General features: G+C 59.9%; 4 protein-coding genes across 4 annotated transcripts; 2 read left to right on the top strand and 2 right to left on the bottom strand.

The window, feature by feature from the left end:
* Positions 1-79: 79 nt before the first annotated feature.
* Positions 80-1226, bottom strand: LOC132535899 (EKC/KEOPS complex subunit LAGE3-like). Its single transcript, XM_060183429.1, has 4 exons — positions 1166-1226; positions 789-1002; positions 464-592; positions 80-334 (listed from the first exon to the last, which is right to left on the bottom strand). Exons 1-4 carry the CDS (start codon positions 1224-1226, stop codon positions 220-222), a joined length of 519 nt encoding a protein of 172 aa, XP_060039412.1. The 3' UTR covers positions 80-219.
* A 726-nt stretch (positions 1227-1952) lies between these two features.
* LOC132535898 (EKC/KEOPS complex subunit LAGE3-like) lies at positions 1953-2595 on the bottom strand. Its single transcript, XM_060183428.1, has 3 exons — positions 2513-2595; positions 2197-2325; positions 1953-2115 (listed from the first exon to the last, which is right to left on the bottom strand). Exons 1-3 carry the CDS (start codon positions 2593-2595, stop codon positions 2004-2006), a joined length of 324 nt encoding a protein of 107 aa, XP_060039411.1. The 3' UTR covers positions 1953-2003.
* A 3574-nt stretch (positions 2596-6169) lies between these two features.
* Positions 6170-6812, top strand: LOC132535896 (EKC/KEOPS complex subunit LAGE3-like). The gene is made up of 3 exons (XM_060183427.1): positions 6170-6252; positions 6440-6568; positions 6650-6812. Exons 1-3 carry the CDS (start codon positions 6170-6172, stop codon positions 6759-6761), a joined length of 324 nt encoding a protein of 107 aa, XP_060039410.1. The 3' UTR covers positions 6762-6812.
* Positions 6813-7538: 726 nt separating this feature from the next.
* LOC132535895 (EKC/KEOPS complex subunit LAGE3-like) lies at positions 7539-8685 on the top strand. The gene is made up of 4 exons (XM_060183426.1): positions 7539-7599; positions 7763-7976; positions 8173-8301; positions 8431-8685. Exons 1-4 carry the CDS (start codon positions 7539-7541, stop codon positions 8543-8545), a joined length of 519 nt encoding a protein of 172 aa, XP_060039409.1. The 3' UTR covers positions 8546-8685.
* The last annotated feature ends 2926 nt before the right edge of the window (positions 8686-11611 follow it).

Below are 11611 nucleotides of genomic sequence, written 5' to 3'. Positions count from 1 at the left end.
CACCCCGAGCCCGGACCAGGACATGAAAGGTGTAGTCGGCGGCGGCAGTAGGTGGAAGGAAGCCAATGGACACCAGTCGGCAAGTCAACTGTATTTATTCTGCATCTCTATTTGTTCCACAACTGTATTTATTCTGCATCAACCATCTCACCCCCCACCCCAGCAGCAGGGGCACAGCAGCCCCACAGGGCGGATCGGATCTGGAGCCTGTGTTCCGCCTCAGGCTAGCGGAGGGGTCCCAAAGCGGCGGATGTTCCGAACCACCAGCGAGAGCTTGTCCAGGAAGGCGCCGACGGACACGCGGAAGAGCATGGGGTCCTCAGCAGCCCACCTACTGAGAGAGCAGAGGGAGAGGCGGGGTAACGGTCAGCGTCCGTCGGGCGGCTTACCTTGTGTACCTTGTGCACCGGCGCCCAGCACTCGCCCTCCGCCCTCCGCCCACGCAGACTTGTGAGAAACCCACACAGCCAAGGTAGTGCCGTCCACGAAGATCTCCTTCTGAACCAACCCTTGGTGGCCCTGGGCATCGGGGAGGAGGGACCTTCGGGCCATCTCCGCCTCCACGCCGGACCGGAAAGGCACGGTGAGCGTGCTGTGCAGACTCGGTTAAGGGCCTGTGCGGCTGAGCGCCCGCGCCCGCGCCCGCAAACGCGCCCCCGGCCACGGCCCCCGCCTCGGCCCTTCCTCCCGGCGCCCTCCGCCGGCCCCCACCTCGGCCCTTCCTCCCGGCGCCCTCCGCCGCCCGCGCCGTGGCCGTGAATGCCACCCGCCCGTCGGGGGAAGGATACAACCGCAGCAGCTGGCCGCCCACGTGCGCAGCCCCGAGCCCTGCGGCGGGGGGCGCCGCCGCTGCCAGGCTGTCAGCGCCGCGGTGCTGCTGCTGCTGCTGCTGCGGGGCAGCGCCGGTACCGAACCCCTGCAGGCAGCTGCGCAGAGCCGGGCTGTAGTGGCCGCGCGCACCGCTGGGGCCAGCGCCGTCATCGTCATCCGAAGCCCGCATGGCTATTCGTGGGGCGGGAAGAACGCAGTCGCCACCGCAGCCGCCACGCCGCCACTCGAGCGCCCCGCCCACCTGCGCCTGCGCGCGTGTGTGTGTGTGTGTGTGTGTGCGCGCGCGCGCGCGCAGCTCTCGCCCGCCAGCGGCCCCTATTGGCTGTCGCCTCACCGTCAAGGGCTCCCAGGGGGCTCTGCGCCGGGCCCAGCGCGGCCCAGACAGGCTGCCCCATCGGCCCGCCCCTAGAAGCGCGTGACGTCAGGCTCCCCAGCGTGCAGTTTCCCGCGCGGCCCGGCGTGCCCAGCGTGCAGTTTCCCGCGCAGCCCCGCGCGCCGACTCTCGCAGTGACGGCTGTCCTGACGCAGGCAGACTCCTTGCGCCACCCCCCCTCCGCGCGGGGGGTGGGGTGGGGGGGGGTCCCCCACGCATGCGCTGTCTCCGTCCCGCCTCTACACCACGCCCGGCTGCCCGCCCCAGTGCGGACCAGACCCAGGCTGCACGCTGGCCGACACACCCGGCAGGCTGCAGAGCCAACGACTCTGGCCGCTGCGCTGTGTGCGCGGGACGTGGCCCCACCACCCCAGCCCCGCCGCATTGCTTGAGGGTTCCATCTCCTCCCCAGAACGTGTACCGGCCCTACCCCTTCTTCGGCATGTGTTGGGGGCCTGGCCGTTTCCCCCAGCTGCTCCATGTATATGTGGGAGCCACCCCAGTGGCTTCCCCCAGTGCCCCACTCTTTTTTTTGTACCAGGGCACTGCTCAGCTCTGGCTTACGGTGGTGTGGGGACTGAACCTGGGACCTCACGGCCTCAGGCATGAGAATCTGTTTGAATAGCCATTAAATGAGTCCCCCGCCAAGATACCGCCCTCCACCACTTCACCCAGAGACCAACAAGCCACTCGGAGTGAGAAGTGTATTCCGTGTTTATTTTAACAGCAGGCATGCACCCCGCCCCCCCTCCTCCTGCTCCTCCTCGGCTGTGCGGTGCGGCGCGGTGCGGTGCGGCGCTTAGCGGGCGCGGGGGCAGCAGTGCTGCATGGCCTGCAGCACCACGGACAGCTGGTCCAGCAGGAAGTCCAGGCACATCCGGAGCAGGCAGGGGTCCTCGGAGCGCAGAACGCTACGGGAGGGGGGGGGGTCAGCAGCTGGGAGCCCGCCGCACCTCTCCTCCCCTCCCCGCCGCCCCACCGGCCCGACTCACATCACCAGGTTGCTGCCCAGCACCGTCAGCCTCTTGTACAACACTTGGCGCTGGCGCTCCGCCTCGGGGCCCAGGAACCAGCAGGCAATGTCGGCGTCCAGCGGGGTCAGGAAGGGCACCACCAGGGAGCTGGCAGGCTGGCTAAGGTGGCGGGTGCATCGCGGCCCCCCAGCCCCGCTCGCCGCCCGCTCGCCCGCTCACCCGCTCGCCCTCCGCTCGCCCGCTCGCCCTCCGCTCGCCCGCTCGCCCTCCGCTCGCCCGCTCGCCCTCCGCTCGCCCTCCGCAGCCCCACCTCCCAAGGCCTCCGGAAGGATACCACTCCAGCAGGCTGCCCCACCGGCCTGTGGCCTCCGCCTCGGGGCTCGCCACGGCATCTACCGCACTGGCTGGCTGCGCCATCTGCACCGTCGTCCGGAGCCTGCATGGCCGCTCTGCCTTCGCTCAGTGAGCCGCAGAAACGCACCAGCGTCCTCACACGCCGATCGCCCAGGCCCTACTCGCCTTCCCGCCCAAGGATGCTCCGAGCCTGCGCAGGCGCGCCCCACGGGGCTGTTAGCCAATCAGCGTTCTGCAAGAGGCCCCGCCCTCCCAGGGCTGGGCTCTGCCCCAGCTCCACCCCTTGGGGTTAGAGGGGGGCCTGCGGGGGGCGGGGACGGCGGCGGGGGTGGGGGCGGGGGCGGGGTTTTCCCTCCTCTCCCCAGCCCGGCTGCCATGTCCTCAGAGGATGTGGCCCCACATCCCTGTCAGAACCCAGTGGACAATGAGCCCTTGGATTCACTGGCATATGGTCCTTGTGGGAAACAGTGCTGTAGAGTGCTATCTACGCCTTAAAGCAAGGACTGAGACACCGAGAGTCGTGAACAAGGCAAAAGTTTTACATATAGATATAGATAGCTATATAGATATATATACACATATACACATACACATATAAATACTACACACACACACACACACACACACACACATATGCAAGGGTGTAAGCCAGCAAGCACACCAAGGGCAATATTCAGGGTCTTTTTTATACATTACTAGGACATGGGAACGACCTGTCCTTTTCCCATTTGGCGAGAGGGAATTGGCTCACAATCTAACCATGTTCGGGGGGGGGGGTGTGAAGGGGATTCGGACGGATAGGAGGAGGAGGCCGGGGAGTTTAAGCTTACAGTGTGACTCTCATGGGAAAGGAAGAGTTAGACAATGCAAGAGGCTTGTGAGTGATAGAAACTTCCCATAATTCGGCGACGGAAGGTGCTACACGATAGAACAGCCAGGAAGATTAAATGGGAATGCAGTCCAGTGAGTTAAATCCTTGTGGAGGAAAATATGGTTAGAGGTCCTTTTAAATTAGAGCCTATACCAGGTGAAAGTCACCTAGGATGTATTTTAAGGAATTGGAAAGAAACAGAATCAACCAGAGATAATAAGAAACATATTACGATCAAGTATTTTACCATTGTGTGGCCATGAAGCCATATCTGAGACCCTCAGTTCATTGGCCGAAGTTTGGGGCGCAAGAGGACTGCATTTGCCAGCTCCTCATTCAATATGTCAATGAGAAATCTCTGCCCTACAAGAAGAGATTGAACATGCAAGCTGCTGGGAAAAGGAACTAACTATTCTTTTCCCTGTGAAGGAAGGTCCCTCCCCTAAAAAAGGAGCCAAAATTGCCAACACCACCATGGGACCTGCTTCAGAGTATCCCACCACCATATAACCCGCAGCAGTCAGCCCTATGTCAAGTTTCCTACCCAGCACTTCTACAGGAACATTTTCCTCTGCTTCCTCCCCGCTATGAGCTCTCTCCTCCCCGCAGAAAAATTCTTATCTCCTACACCTAATCCAGATCAGGTTAGAGAGCATATAATTAGCCGACTAGAAGAAAAAAAAATTGACACAGTGCTTAAAGATCCTTTACAACTTCCATTTTCCAAAACGACCAGGGCAGAATAGATAGTTTCCATTGAGAGGAGTTCCCTTGGGAGGGGGATAGATTGACTTTGTCATTGCCCCCCTAACTAGTTCCAAAGTCTGGGAATTTAAACGTGACCTCTGGCCACTTATTGAATGCCCACAAAGTGTGCTGAACAAGTAGATCAATATTTAGGACCTCAGATTTATACCTGGTCAGAACTGATGTCCATACTCTCTATTCTTTTCACAGGAGAAGAAAGGCAGATGATCAGGAGAGGAGCCATGGCAGCATGGGAGAAGGAGCAGCACCCTTCAGGGGCGGGAGTTCCTTCTGCTGACCAAAAATTCGCAAGGCCCCTAAGAGAACAGATGAGAAAATATTCTGGGTTAGAGCCAGAGGATATTTTAGGCCAGGGAATGTTAAAATTACACTTCGTCATTAACAGTTGGCCAGATATTTGTAAAAAAAAATGCAAAAGTTAGAAAATTGGAAAGATAAGCCATCAGAAGGGCTTCTAACCATATTTTCCTCCACAAGGACTTAACTCACTGGACTGCTTTCCCATTTGATCTTCCTGACTGTTCTATTGTGTAGCACCTTCTCTGGCGGTGGAGGCCCCAGGGAGAAATGTGGGTGGCGTGGAGAGCTACTGGAGGTGGAGACTCCAGGGTGTCACATGGGTGGAGTGAAGAGGCCCTGGTGCTGTTTCCCAGGCAAAGGGGGCCGGGAATGGTATGGACCTCCCCAGCAACTGTTGCTAGAGGTTCAACTGGCAGGATTAGCAATACCCTGGGGGGAATTAGGAAGGAGACCTTTGGTCATTTGTAAGACAAAGCAGAAGATTGATATGTAGATAGTAAAGGTATCAGGGAATGCAGGGTGGAGCAGGCTTAATGTCTTTTAAGGAATGCTGAGCTCTGGCAGGAAGATGCAGAATGTTTTTTGGGGGGGAGGGAAGACTTACATGGCGCCAACCTTTTGAGGTTTATGTGTCCCCCTTTTTGCTCAACCCCTCCATAGAGAGAGAGAGACTTACCAGGATGAACTCACCTCTCAGGGCAAGCCCTTCCAGGCTCCACCACATCCCCACAACCTCCCTGCTAGTGGAGGATCCAGGGTGTCACGTGGGTGGGATACACAGGCCCTGGTGGTGGAGGACAAATTGTGACTCGTGGGCGAGTATGTGGCTGTTCTATCGTGTAGCACCTTCCGTCGCCGAATTATGGGAAGTTTCTATCACTCACAAGCCTCTTGCATTGTCTAACTCTTCCTTTCCCATGAGAGTCACACTGTAAGCTTAAACTCCCCGGCCTCCTCCTCCTATCCGTCCGAATCCCCTTCACACCCCCCCCCCCGAACATGGTTAGATTGTGAGCCAATTCCCTCTCGCCAAATGGGAAAAGGACAGGTCGTTCCCATGTCCTAGTAATGTATAAAAAAGACCCTGAATATTGCCCTTGGTGTGCTTGCTGGCTTACACCCTTGCATATGTGTGTGTGTGTGTGTGTGTGTGTGTGTAGTATTTATATGTGTATGTGTATATGTGTATATATATCTATATAGCTATCTATATCTATATGTAAAACTTTTGCCTTGTTCACGACTCTCGGTGTCTCAGTCCTTGCTTTAAGGCGTAGATAGCACTCTACAGCACTGTTTCCCACAAGGACCATATGCCAGTGAATCCAAGGGCTCATTGTCCACTGGGTTCTGACAGGGATGTGGGGCCACATCCTCTGAGGACATGGCAGCCGGGCTGGGGAGAGGAGGGAAAACCCCGCCCCCGCCCCCACCCCCGCCGCCGTCCCCGCCCCCCGCAGGCCCCCCTCTAACCCCAAGGGGTGGAGCTGGGGCAGAGCCCAGCCCTGGGAGGGCGGGGCCTCTTGCAGAACGCTGATTGGCTAACAGCCCCGTGGGGCGCGCCTGCGCAGGCTCGGAGCATCCTTGGGCGGGAAGGCGAGTAGGGCCTGGGCGATCGGCGTGTGAGGACGCTGGTGCGTTTCTGCGGCTCACTGAGCGAAGGCAGAGCGGCCATGCAGGCTCCGGACGACGGTGCAGATGGCGCAGCCAGCCAGTGCGGTAGATGCCGTGGCGAGCCCCGAGGCGGAGGCCACAGGCCGGTGGGGCAGCCTGCTGGAGTGGTATCCTTCCGGAGGCCTTGGGAGGTGGGGCTGCGGAGGGCGAGCGGAGGGCGAGCGGGCGAGCGGAGGGCGAGCGGGCGAGCGGAGGGCGAGCGGGCGAGCGGAGGGCGAGCGGGTGAGCGGGCGAGCGGGCGGCGAGCGGGGCTGGGGGGCCGCGATGCACCCGCCACCTTAGCCAGCCTGCCAGCTCCCTGGTGGTGCCCTTCCTGACCCCGCTGGACGCCGACATTGCCTGCTGGTTCCTGGGCCCCGAGGCGGAGCGCCAGCGCCAAGTGTTGTACAAGAGGCTGACGGTGCTGGGCAGCAACCTGGTGATGTGAGTCGGGCCGGTGGGGCGGCGGGGAGGGGAGGAGAGGTGCGGCGGGCTCCCAGCTGCTGACCCCCCCCCCTCCCGTAGCGTTCTGCGCTCCGAGGACCCCTGCCTGCTCCGGATGTGCCTGGACTTCCTGCTGGACCAGCTGTCCGTGGTGCTGCAGGCCATGCAGCACTGCTGCCCCCGCGCCCGCTAAGCGCCGCACCGCACCGCGCCGCACCGCACAGCCGAGGAGGAGCAGGAGGAGGGGGGGCGGGGTGCATGCCTGCTGTTAAAATAAACACGGAATACACTTCTCACTCCGAGTGGCTTGTTGGTCTCTGGGTGAAGTGGTGGAGGGCGGTATCTTGGCGGGGGACTCATTTAATGGCTATTCAAACAGATTCTCATGCCTGAGGCCGTGAGGTCCCAGGTTCAGTCCCCACACCACCGTAAGCCAGAGCTGAGCAGTGCCCTGGTACAAAAAAAAGAGTGGGGCACTGGGGGAAGCCACTGGGGTGGCTCCCACATATACATGGAGCAGCTGGGGGAAACGGCCAGGCCCCCAACACATGCCGAAGAAGGGGTAGGGCCGGTACACGTTCTGGGGAGGAGATGGAACCCTCAAGCAATGCGGCGGGGCTGGGGTGGTGGGGCCACGTCCCGCGCACACAGCGCAGCGGCCAGAGTCGTTGGCTCTGCAGCCTGCCGGGTGTGTCGGCCAGCGTGCAGCCTGGGTCTGGTCCGCACTGGGGCGGGCAGCCGGGCGTGGTGTAGAGGCGGGACGGAGACAGCGCATGCGTGGGGGACCCCCCCCCACCCCACCCCCCGCGCGGAGGGGGGGTGGCGCAAGGAGTCTGCCTGCGTCAGGACAGCCGTCACTGCGAGAGTCGGCGCGCGGGGCTGCGCGGGAAACTGCACGCTGGGCACGCCGGGCCGCGCGGGAAACTGCACGCTGGGGAGCCTGACGTCACGCGCTTCTAGGGGCGGGCCGATGGGGCAGCCTGTCTGGGCCGCGCTGGGCCCGGCGCAGAGCCCCCTGGGAGCCCTTGACGGTGAGGCGACAGCCAATAGGGGCCGCTGGCGGGCGAGAGCTGCGCGCGCGCGCGCGCACACACACACACACACACACACGCGCGCAGGCGCAGGTGGGCGGGGCGCTCGAGTGGCGGCGTGGCGGCTGCGGTGGCGACTGCGTTCTTCCCGCCCCACGAATAGCCATGCGGGCTTCGGATGACGATGACGGCGCTGGCCCCAGCGGTGCGCGCGGCCACTACAGCCCGGCTCTGCGCAGCTGCCTGCAGGGGTTCGGTACCGGCGCTGCCCCGCAGCAGCAGCAGCAGCAGCACCGCGGCGCTGACAGCCTGGCAGCGGCGGCGCCCCCCGCCGCAGGGCTCGGGGCTGCGCACGTGGGCGGCCAGCTGCTGCGGTTGTATCCTTCCCCCGACGGGCGGGTGGCATTCACGGCCACGGCGCGGGCGGCGGAGGGCGCCGGGAGGAAGGGCCGAGGTGGGGGCCGGCGGAGGGCGCCGGGAGGAAGGGCCGAGGCGGGGGCCGTGGCCGGGGGCGCGTTTGCGGGCGCGGGCGCGGGCGCTCAGCCGCACAGGCCCTTAACCGAGTCTGCACAGCACGCTCACCGTGCCTTTCCGGTCCGGCGTGGAGGCGGAGATGGCCCGAAGGTCCCTCCTCCCCGATGCCCAGGGCCACCAAGGGTTGGTTCAGAAGGAGATCTTCGTGGACGGCACTACCTTGGCTGTGTGGGTTTCTCACAAGTCTGCGTGGGCGGAGGGCGGAGGGCGAGTGCTGGGCGCCGGTGCACAAGGTACACAAGGTAAGCCGCCCGACGGACGCTGACCGTTACCCCGCCTCTCCCTCTGCTCTCTCAGTAGGTGGGCTGCTGAGGACCCCATGCTCTTCCGCGTGTCCGTCGGCGCCTTCCTGGACAAGCTCTCGCTGGTGGTTCGGAACATCCGCCGCTTTGGGACCCCTCCGCTAGCCTGAGGCGGAACACAGGCTCCAGATCCGATCCGCCCTGTGGGGCTGCTGTGCCCCTGCTGCTGGGGTGGGGGGTGAGATGGTTGATGCAGAATAAATACAGTTGTGGAACAAATAGAGATGCAGAATAAATACAGTTGACTTGCCGACTGGTGTCCATTGGCTTCCTTCCACCTACTGCCGCCGCCGACTACACCTTTCATGTCCTGGTCCGGGCTCGGGGTGGGGGCTCGGGGCCGGGCCTCGCTACTCCGAGGAGGCAGCTCGGCAAAATGGCAAGCAGAGCCTGCATCGTCGAATGCCGCCGATGTTGGGGAATATTTTCTCATCTGTACTTGTACCTAAACTTAACAAGTTGCAACTGACTGTGCAAGGCTCCCACTGCATTCCTCCTTGGCGTCTCCATGTCCCACCCTGAATTTTCCACTCGCTGAACAGCCTTGACAAGCCAGGCTATTGCGTGGCTGTGAGTGACACTTGGTGATGACGCAGTGTTGGTCAGCAGTGCTTTCCCTGCTCCGCTGATGATTTCCTTAGAAGTGAGCTTAAGAGGGGAAGTCCCCGAGCTCAGTAATTTTACGTTCTGCTTGCCCAACTGTTTTCCAGACGCATACCAGGGTTTCTTTCCTGCAAAGACGTCGTTGGGGGTCCACGCTGGAATTCTGGTCTTCCTCACACCTAATTGCCACCAGGTTGATTTCCCAGCCACCAATCCTATAGGAAAGAAAGGAGTGAGCATGGGTCAGGTTTGCTTCAGATCAGTAAGTGACCGGGGCATTGGGGCAAGGCTTTCGAGCTAGCTCAGGCCTCCCAGCCGCACTCACGTGGCTCAGCAGTTCTGGTCACTCAGATTCCCACCACACTCTCCACACATATCATCCTATCGAGAAAATAAGACAAATTTATTTCTGCCTTTAGAATCTGGGCGTCAGGTAAGGGAGACAGCATAACGGTTATGCAAAATGACTCTCGTGCCCGAGGTTCCGAGGTCCGAGGTTCGATGCCCTGTATCACCGTCAGCCAGAGCTGAGCAGTGGGCTGGTTAAAAGAAAGAAAGAAAGAAAAATAGAACCTGGGTGTCTTTTCCCTGGGTCCTGTCTTCTCGTGGTCAGCTCTCATGTTCCTGCTTCTTGGCTGGCCCGACATCCGGCTTTTGCCTTTGGTGCAGGAGAGCTTGGTGTCCCTACCTGCCTTAGCGGAGTGAGTGAGTGAGTGGGGGTGGGGGGGTGGTGTCTTTATGTGTGTGGTGTGTGTGTGGCGTGTGTGTGTGTGTGTGTGTGTGTAGCATATGTGTGTGGTGTGTGTGTGGCGTGTGTGTGTGTGTGTGTGTGTGTGTGTGTGTGTGTAGCATGTGTGCGTGCGTGTGTAAGGCACTGAGCGTTGCTCTACATGAGCAGTGTCGCTGCTCCACATCACCACAGCGTCGCAACATCCTCCAGGCCCTGGGGCCATAGCACCTCCCATGTGGTACCCAAGCTGGGACGAGGCCGGCACCGATGGCAAGGTGTGTGCACTCTCACCAAGCTGTTTTGTTGTCACCAAGGCTTCAGATTCAGTGTGACTTTCAGATAAAGAGAGAGAGAGACAGAGAAAGATGTCCTATCAAGAAGCTTCCTCCAGGGTGGAAGCACAGGGCAAATCAGACACCTCCCCAGGCAAGCCTGTTCTGCTGTTTGACTCGAGGACGATGTACTCCCGATTGCGCGGGTTTTCTGTGCCGGGTTCTTCTTTGATGCAAATGGAGAAATAACATTTTTTTTTTAAACCTGCTTGTCAACACTTAAGTACTCTTTATTTCTGATTATAGTGGGTTACAAGAGTGGAGGATTACAGGGTATAGTTCCACACCACAAAAGTACTGAGAGAGGAACCTCACAGCACAATATATAAAATGGGTAAACCAACCAGAAGAAATATTGGAGAAATGAACCAGACAAGAGTCCAGCTAAAAGCCCCCCAAAGGGTGAAGCACAAAATCATGAGGTCAACACTAGCTAAGGAAGTAGTCACAGGAGTGAGGAAAGAGTTTGAAAGACTTGTCATCAGAAATGCAGAAACAACAAATGAGAGACTCTGGAAGAAACCACTGCCTATCTTCAAGGTCAAGCTAAAATAGCAGAGCTCCACAGCACACCCACCACCAAAGTTCCATGTGCCCACCGTCCCGCCTCCCAAAGACAGCTACCAGAGTTCGCAAGTCTCACAACAGTTTAGTTTGCACACCTCTCCCTCTCCCCTTCCCCTTCCCCTTCCCCTTCCCCTTTCCCCTCCCCCTCTCTCCCTCCCCCCTCGCCCCCTTCTTAAGTTCATGTTTATCAGATCTTTAGATTTCCACATAAGAGTTTCACCATCTGCCCTATGATCCCGCAATTCCTCTCCTGGGGATAGATCCTAAGGAACCCAACACACCCATCCAAAAAGATCTGTGGACACATATGTTCTTGGCAGCACAATGTGTAATAGCCAAAACCTGGAAGCAACCCCGGTGTCCAAACAACAGATGAGTGGCTGAGCAAGTTGTGATATATATATATATATATTATATATATATATATATATATATATATATATATATACAACTCAGCTATTAAAAATGGTGACTTCACCGTTTTCAGCCGATCTTGGACGGACCTTGAAAAATTCATGTTAACTGGCGCCTCTTGTGACACGAGCGCGCGGGGGTGGGGGGGGGGGGGAAGAGTGCAGGTCCCAGCGCCTCCGAGTGCGAGTGCGGCAGGGAACCACGGGGCTGCTGGAGCTGTGCGAGCCAGTGTTCGGCACCCGCCGACCCGTACCAGGTGCTCGGCGTGCGGCGCGAGGCCACCGAGGCCTCCGACGGCCAGGTGCGGCGCGGCTACCACAAGGTGTCCCAGCAGGTGCACCCGGATCAGGTGGGCGAAGGCGACGGCGACGAGGAGGACGCAGCCCGCAGCTTCCAGATTCTCGGGAAAGTCTACTCGGCCCTGAGTGACCGGGAGCAGAGGGCTGGGCACGACGAGCAGGGGCTGGTGGACGAGGAGTCCGATGTGCTCAACCAGGATCGGGACTGGGAAACCTACTGGAGGTTACTCT

Source organism: Erinaceus europaeus, chromosome X, assembly GCF_950295315.1.
Source record: "Erinaceus europaeus chromosome X, mEriEur2.1, whole genome shotgun sequence".
NCBI lineage: Eukaryota > Metazoa > Chordata > Mammalia > Eulipotyphla > Erinaceidae > Erinaceus > Erinaceus europaeus.
The sequence above is the reverse complement of the archived record's forward strand: the minus strand, read 5'-3'. Positions and strand labels throughout refer to the sequence as shown.

Bases quoted from the DNA above. Each gene is read 5' to 3' on its own strand.
- LOC132535898 (XM_060183428.1), bottom strand. From the start codon at position 2,595: ATGGCGCAGCCAGCCAGTGCGGTAGATGCCGTGGCGAGCCCCGAGGCG. The intron at 2,326-2,512 runs GTATCCTTCCGG...CCAGCCTGCCAG, and splicing joins TGGGGCAGCCTGCTGGAGTG to CTCCCTGGTGGTGCCCTTCC. The intron at 2,116-2,196 runs GTGAGTCGGGCC...CCCCTCCCGTAG, and splicing joins CTGGGCAGCAACCTGGTGAT to CGTTCTGCGCTCCGAGGACC.
- LOC132535896 (XM_060183427.1), top strand. From the start codon at position 6,170: ATGGCGCAGCCAGCCAGTGCGGTAGATGCCGTGGCGAGCCCCGAGGCG. The intron at 6,253-6,439 runs GTATCCTTCCGG...CCAGCCTGCCAG, and splicing joins TGGGGCAGCCTGCTGGAGTG to CTCCCTGGTGGTGCCCTTCC. The intron at 6,569-6,649 runs GTGAGTCGGGCC...CCCCTCCCGTAG, and splicing joins CTGGGCAGCAACCTGGTGAT to CGTTCTGCGCTCCGAGGACC.
- LOC132535899 (XM_060183429.1), bottom strand. From the start codon at position 1,226: ATGGGGCAGCCTGTCTGGGCCGCGCTGGGCCCGGCGCAGAGCCCCCTG. The intron at 593-788 runs GTATCCTTCCCC...GAGTCTGCACAG, and splicing joins GGCGGCCAGCTGCTGCGGTT to CACGCTCACCGTGCCTTTCC. The intron at 335-463 runs GTGGGTTTCTCA...CTGCTCTCTCAG, and splicing joins GACGGCACTACCTTGGCTGT to TAGGTGGGCTGCTGAGGACC.
- LOC132535895 (XM_060183426.1), top strand. From the start codon at position 7,539: ATGGGGCAGCCTGTCTGGGCCGCGCTGGGCCCGGCGCAGAGCCCCCTG. The intron at 7,600-7,762 runs GTGAGGCGACAG...CCCCACGAATAG, and splicing joins CCCCCTGGGAGCCCTTGACG to CCATGCGGGCTTCGGATGAC. The intron at 8,302-8,430 runs GTGGGTTTCTCA...CTGCTCTCTCAG, and splicing joins GACGGCACTACCTTGGCTGT to TAGGTGGGCTGCTGAGGACC.